Source organism: Macrobrachium rosenbergii, chromosome 6, assembly GCF_040412425.1.
Source record: "Macrobrachium rosenbergii isolate ZJJX-2024 chromosome 6, ASM4041242v1, whole genome shotgun sequence".
NCBI lineage: Eukaryota > Metazoa > Arthropoda > Malacostraca > Decapoda > Palaemonidae > Macrobrachium > Macrobrachium rosenbergii.
The window spans coordinates 13,522,195-13,529,694 of NC_089746.1; the positions used below are offsets into that span (position 1 = coordinate 13,522,195).

Genomic DNA, 7,500 nt, shown 5'->3' on the forward strand with positions numbered 1-7,500 from the left:
ATTTGCTAATTAGTTATTCACTAAGCACCATCCTTCAATAGACTACTCCTTTGAGTATGATACGTTATTAGTCTACAAAGTAAGGCGATTAAGAGAGAGAGAGAGAGAGAATTCAAGGTGAGAGAGTGTGTGTCGTTCCGAGCATTAAAGGTGCATCTGCTTCGGCTATCCAGATCACCCCTTCCCTCGATTGCTTGAATATTTGAACCTGTCGATTATTTAGAGCTGGGATCATTCACATTTAACTGCCGTTGTGTAAGGCCTTTGGGTGAGTTATCTCAGCTGTACAGCAGTTTTGAGTATGACAAGAACGCCAGAGTTGGGATATATACCCATAGGCCTATACTGTAAGAATATTGGTCTACTTTTGCTTATCAAAGATAACGATTTTCATTTCATTTTCCCTATCACAAAGTTAATAGTTCCAAGGTTTTTGTCACCTAATTTCGTCGGTAAACATATTTTTTCAGTAAGATTTGATTACTCTTTTTCTGGCTGCCGTAGAGCAGGAGCCCGTGCCAGCACAAGGCTTGCTTAATCAAAGATGATGATGATGATAACCTTCTATCTACGACCTTGATCTAAGGATCCACTTGTCACTTTGTTAATCTGACAAACCAAAACCCTAAGTACCAAGGAGCCTAAATTGCATATGGGTCTAGCAGTCTTACTGACGCAAAGTCGTGTAGGCAATGTACAAATCATGCTACTACAATAATAATAATAATAATAATAATAATAATAATAATAATAATAATAATAATAATAATTTATTAAATGAGGAGTCCGTGTGGATAAGCCCCCTTCCACCCTACCTTGTTGGAGGCAGAAAGATCCGCCTAGGTTAGGCCAGGTTAGGATATTCCCTTGTACTGCCATTGTCACATAGTATTTTCTTCGAATGAGAAGCCGGTGTTGACAGCCATCACTCAACTGCAAAAGTCTGGAATATTTAAAAGGATTCCATTTTCTAGGGCCGATGTAAAAGCAGCAACTGAAAGGAAAATAAATATTGCGTATTCGTTATTGAGAAGACAACCAACGTATATTCCAGGCCAAACTACTTCACCTAAACTAACCTCAATATAACCCCACCTTAACTGACTCACCTTACTTGATCTACTCCAACTGCTTACCCAGGGATTCGCTATCGGAGCCCAGTCATGGGCAGTAGGCCTATGTTTCCCAGAACTCCGTAATCCGTAGGTAATGGACTGCACAAAGAGGGACGAGCCCATGCTGGAACAAAGCCAGTATGATACAACAAGTTTCTTTACATGGGTCTATGTTGGTAGAACAGAGTGTAGAGGTCCTCACTAGCCTCATATTCCTTTTCATACTGGACCACATGAGGTCCCATGCTTGCAAACAAATAGCATAAAACCAACCAACTTTACATGGCTCTCACAGACACCTAATTAACAAGTTAAATGCATTCAGACTTAACTCATTCCTAATTCGTCAAAAACATCGTTGTATTATGCTCGAACATTCCACCTCTATTCCCCCCCCCCCACTTCATTTTTCTTTCTCACTCGAAGTTTAAACTCGTCATAATTCAAATTTCTGGTAATAACAAAAGCGCTCTGCTGGCCGGGCGGTTGAATTACTCTATTTTCAGGTCACGAATTTCCCGCCGTGTCACGCTGGAAGTTGTTGGAATATTTCAGGCATAATGGACTCTCTCTACATTACTGATAACTTGTTGGCAATTTCGAATGAAATTGGATTTAGTAAATTCCGGTGATACAAAAGTGTTGCTCGGAATTAAAGCGTCGAATTGATTCTGTTATGTGTCCGTTTTTGCTTTTATTTAGTACGAAGCGAATGTTGGTCATCGATTTGTGATAAACTTTTGTATTTTTTATTTGATTTTGTTTATGAATTTGTCTGTATATATGCCTAACGTACATATTGTCTTCACCATCTTTACCTATAGGTGATAATTGTAACATCCAGCAAATAAGATAGTATTTTTTTCAATAACATTTCACAAAACTCTTATTTACGTAACCTGTTTGGTTACAGGCTCTTGAATTAGACTACTTCCCTTTAAAGTACATAACTTTATATTTATGGAAGTGTGTAGTATTAGAAATCTTGCTGTAGGCGATTCCACTTTGGCTGAAGAGAGAGAGAGAGAGAGAGAGAGAGAGAGAGAGAGAGAGAGAGAGAGACGAAATGTTTGAATGTCAGTCTTAACGTTTACAATTCAGGGATATGGTCAGCCCAGATATATAGCAAAGGATTGACTTCTCGGCGAGAATACAGTTACAATCCATCTCTCTCTCTCTCTCTCTCTCTCTCTCTCTCTCTCTCTCTCTCTCTCTCTCTCTCTCTCTCAAATGATACTCGGTAGTCAGTGGGTCTTCAAACAGCTTTTTTTGTCCGTTGACAGCGGAAAGTCGGAACCATCCCAGCATAAAAGTTCAATGAAAGCTGAACCGTGTGGTTTTTTTTTAACTATGTAACTCATTTTCCTTTATTTTTCTTTTTGTAAAATTGCATAGTCATGTTGCCACTTTAGTTCTGATCTGTAAAACGGTATTTTTTTTTTTATAATAATCCTTATTTGCTTGTTTGCAGCGCCGTGCGGCTGCAGACTAGGCGACTGGGAGAAGAGACAAACAACGTCTCCTGAGGAACACACAGCCGGCCGTCCTCCCGAACCACCGGCTGACGTCTGGGCTGTTTACACCGCCCACCAACACCGAACTTACGTGGGGTAGCCGTTGGATTTAGTGTGGGTGTGGGCGTTTTGGTGCTGGTGTGGGCTGGCGTTTGGCTTCGAAGGAGGCAAGGGAAGGCTTCCTCGCCTAGAGTCTTCCGTAGGCCGCCTCCAGATACCCTGGACATGAAGAGCCTGATGGAAGGCGTGGGACTGGGCGTAGGGATAGGTGGCACCATTACGCCCACTTACGAAGAAGGAAGTTGCCTGCTCTACGATGATATCCAGAAGAGCCCCCTGACGTCACCTCACAATACATTACCCCGAGGTCGACCTTTGACCCCAGACCACGTACCAGTGTATGCGACTCCAACGCTGAGGCCAGTGACCACTCTGAGGCCGTCCTCGACTTTCCCAGCGACCTCCACCTTCACCTCCATTCCTCGACCCATGACCTTGGCCACTCTGACGAATCCGCCTCCTCCCATTCCACCCCCACCGGAGAACTTCGATCGGCAGATTAAGGTAAAGTTTCAGTAGAAGGACCTGTTCATTTTGTGTTTGTGTTCCTAGTGTGTTGTAGTGCGTTGATTCTGGTTTTGTATGTACTGTTGTTTTGGTATAAAGTTCTTTTCCGGTCCAAACATCCTATCAAGTACTTCGGTCCTTGTGTTTTCTTCCGTAAGTCATTGAGGCCGTAACATCCAAAACAGCGTAAGACGTCATGTTTATGGTATTTACCGTCATTATTTTATGTTTTACGTACATCCCCAAGGGGCCTGGTACTAAACACGGCGCCCATTTTGCACGTAAACGTGCTTAAGGCCTAAATGACCTACGACCGAAAAGGCCCGAACTCGTATTACCCATATCTCTTGATAGGTTTGTTTACTTTGCGTATTTCATGGACAGGTAGGCAGCATCTCTCTCGGGTAAAAAGGGTATACTTTAACAATATAGTTAAGCCAAAGCTCTTATTTTTCAACAGCTTCCAGACATTAGATAAATGGACTAAACTGCTTCACCTACTGGAGTGTGTTAGGATAGGCAAGACTAGGCTTCCATACACAGGTTTTTCCAGTTCCTCTATACATAGGTTTGTAATAGTCCCAATCCATAAGTCAAAGTTCCTAACAGTGTCCAGTTAAGTTACTTTTGGACACTACAACTGTAAGAGGTACGGTTTGGTTAAGCTAGACTGGGCATAGCCAGCTTTCAAATGACCTTTGTGTGTGTGTGTGTTTTTTTTTTTTTTAGCCAGTGATCATATTTTCACAATATTCCCAATCAAAAGTTTGTTCCTTGCATTGTCCAACAATGTTTGGGTACTTCTATGATAATAAGTACAGCATACAGTCAAAGGCGAAATTTGATGTTAGGTTAGGCAAGGCTAGGCCAGTTTTCTCTTGACTATAGAGGGCATTTTACAATATTCTGTGATAATTCATGCACACTGCCAACTGCAAAAATTGAGGTAAGGTTAGGCAAGGGTAGGCCAGTTGTTTTTGTTGACCTTTTGCTTTTCGTAATATTCCCTATCCAAAAATCCCAGTTCTTAACAGTATAAAATAATGATTGGTTACGTATGGGATAGCTTCGGCTAAGTGCACTGTTAACTGCAAAAGGTTAGGTTAGGCCAGGTTAGGTTACGCTAGGTCATTGTGTATTGACCTGTGGTTTTTCAGTCTGTGAGGTGTATGAAGATTTATTCTTACAACTTTCCAGTCCAAAATATTTATTTCCATTTACCAAATTTTATTTGGCGATTAATTAAAGCTAAACTGGAAAGTAACTAATTTGTATAAAAACAAAATTCACAAGAAGGATCTACATTAAACGAAAATAAGGACAATGTGCTGTAAATTAATGTAAAATATGAGACCTCCGTGTTAAAAATGGTCAAAGGCTTCCATTTGGTTTTTAGTCAGTGTCCCTGGACACTATTTAAAAAAAAATTAAAGTATCCGAAGATATCGTATCCCAGCTATATTTTGTGGCTGATAACATATATTATTATTATTATTATTATTATTATTTATTATTATTATTATTATTATTATTATTGGATAAATAATATCACAGACACACCCATCTCCTGTTTTTTGGGTTGAAGACAGCAGCTAATTGGGTAGATCGTCGAAAGTTCCCAGTCATTTAGTCTTGAATTCAGACATGTTTGCCGTATATTATAAACACATAATAGTGATTTTATTTCACCATGGAATATTCAAACGGTTACGAATGACTTTCGCAAAGTTATAATTGCTGTACTGTTGCATTTTAACTGAAGTTCAACAAATAATGAGAATTGCAATGGACCCAGTGCTCCCTATAGGCGACAAAAAAAAGCAACATGAAATTTGTAAACAAGAATGCAATAATTAATGAGAAATCTGGTACTGTAATTAAGAGAAAAAAATTTATTTTAATTTCAATTTCTTTAGTCTCAGTAATTAACCAAATTGGAAATGGCAGGGAAAAAAATAGGTTTCTTGGTAAATGCAAATTGTTACACGTTAAAAATGTGTCTTGTTATGATGTAAATATTTCTGGCAGGTGGCAGGCCACTTCTGAATTAGTGTAGGCTACTTGAGAATGTTGGGAGTATGCTGTAAACGGAAATGAAAAAGCTTAGGGAGTTGGTTTTATTCATTCGTTAATTTTATAAATGAAGAAAATGAAAGTCATTTTAGTTTTCTGTAAAAGAAAACTATTATGCCGGCTTTGTCTGTCCGTCCGCATTCAAACCTTAAAAACTACTGAGTCTAGAGGGCTGCAAATTGATATGTTAATCATCCACCATTCAATCATCAAACATGCCAAATTGCAGCCCTCTAGCCTCGGTAGTTTTTTATTTTTTTTAAGGTTAGATTTAGGCATTATCGTTCATCCGGCAACAATATAGGATAGGTCACCACCGGGCCGTGGTTAGAGGTTCATGGGCCGCGGCACATCCAGCATACCGAGACCACCGAAAGATAGATCTATTTTTGGTGTTTTGATTATACACTGTAGCGGCTGTACAGAAAGCTCGATTGCGCCGAAGAAACTTCAGCGCGTTTTGTACTTGTTTTCATAGGCAACAAAAAGTAAATTTTCCATAGAGCTACAGCATTAACGTTGCCCATTTGTGCCTACCTGTAGTCCTTTCTGTTCAATCTAATTTGGTTAGCCTAATTATGACGACGCTTTTTGTCTTAACCACGAGCACGCTGGTGTAATTTCCTGTACAGTAGACTTTAGATCTCATGTTATCTCTCTCGTATTCGGCACTCCAAGGAATTTTAAATCTGATCCCATAACATTTTAAGTACCTGTTTTTCTCTAGATCATAGCGACACTCGGCGAAAAAAAACATTGCAAAATCAACTTGAATAGAAAATTACCTCCTTTTAAAATAAATAGGAAGATTTAGTGTCTGATGAAAACTAACAGAAAGACCTTATTACCTATAGATTTGATAGGCGTAAAACCTTGCTGAAGCATTTGCCTTTACTCTGAGTGATGGTCATTAATTCCTAATGTTTATAAATAGAAGATGGTTAATCATAAACAGTTATTCCATTAATGAAATATTGAATAGTTACAGCATCATTGCAGGTCATTAACTACCACCAGATTACGCCGTGCGAAATTAACCTATATATTCATTTATCAGTACCAAAATCCTTGAGCTTTGTGAAACCGTTCAATTAATCCCAATTGATGCGTATAAATGGTTAATTCCAGCCGTTATTATGCAACCTTTTTGGATAATCATTATACTTTAATACTGTTTATTGAAGCCTGCGGGTTTAAGCCAGGATTAACCAATATGGGTTCTGGCGCCAGGTTAGGCTAATTACAACCGTAACCCCAGTTTAGCGGAGTGCTGAGAGGGAAGGGAGAACAGCCATCCTGCAAATTGCTGCACAGTAGAACTGCTGTGCTCCCGTTGCTGTGTAGGAAAAGAAAATTTTCCCGCTGCCGTAATCTCGTCGGATTTTGTGGGGGACCTAATTAGATACAGTTAAGAGTTTTACGCCCGAGGTAATTTTTAAGCCGTTGTAATTAAAACTAACCCACTCGGCCTCCGTCTAGGATAGTCCCTCGTGTGCTCGTCGCTCATTTCTTAATTTTTTAAATCCTTAATTTTTTAAATCCTTGAATCACCCACCTTTCTGTGGTTCAGAAGTGCTTAATATAAGAGTGCTGAGTTTGCAGGAAGAGGATTGACTTACGTATAATTGTAAGCTCAGATCGAGAGAGAGAGAGAGAGAGAGAGAGAGAGATTGAGAGAGAGAGAGAGAGAGAGAGAGAGAGGAGAGAGAGAGAGAGAGAGAGAGGGCGGTTAAACAAACGGTTTATAGGTATATATACTGTAGGTGCATGTTGACTTTTGTCATAGCGGGTATTAAAAAAATTCAAGTCTTACTTAGGAGTGTCATGCGCGGCGTCATCGTCACCACTTAATACAGTCAACTTAGAGAATCGTTATCAGGAATTTGTAGTTAATAAAAAGTAGAGCGATAATACACAGTTTATGCGTCCATTGGAGACGACTAAGCAATTTTTTGCCGAGCTCACTGTAGTTGGTACACACGAGTCAGATTTATTTACATTCTAATTACCTCTTAGAGGTAATTAGCAGTTGGGGCTTTATGTGAAATTGCCATGCAAGTGTTATGAGTTTAGTTAGCCGTAAAGTAGGTCTGTTTACAATTTAAACTGCATATTGGCTCATGATTTAATGGCGATTGTTAAAGAAAATTCGAAGAAGCTCATGATGGAACTTGCCAGTGAGAGAGTGAGAGAGAGTACATCTTCAATTAAGGACGATGACAAGTAAGGGG

At 39.5% G+C, this 7,500-nt stretch overlaps 1 protein-coding gene across 1 annotated transcript in view; it reads left to right on the forward strand.

Moving 5' to 3' along the window:
- LOC136839215 (discoidin domain-containing receptor tyrosine kinase B-like) overlaps positions 1-7,500 on the forward strand; it is a 336,084-nt gene that overhangs the window by 269,312 nt on the left and 59,272 nt on the right. The window contains 2 exon segments of the mRNA XM_067104952.1: positions 2,587-2,718; positions 2,721-3,193. Coding sequence (XP_066961053.1) covers positions 2,587-2,718; positions 2,721-3,193 — 605 coding nt within the window.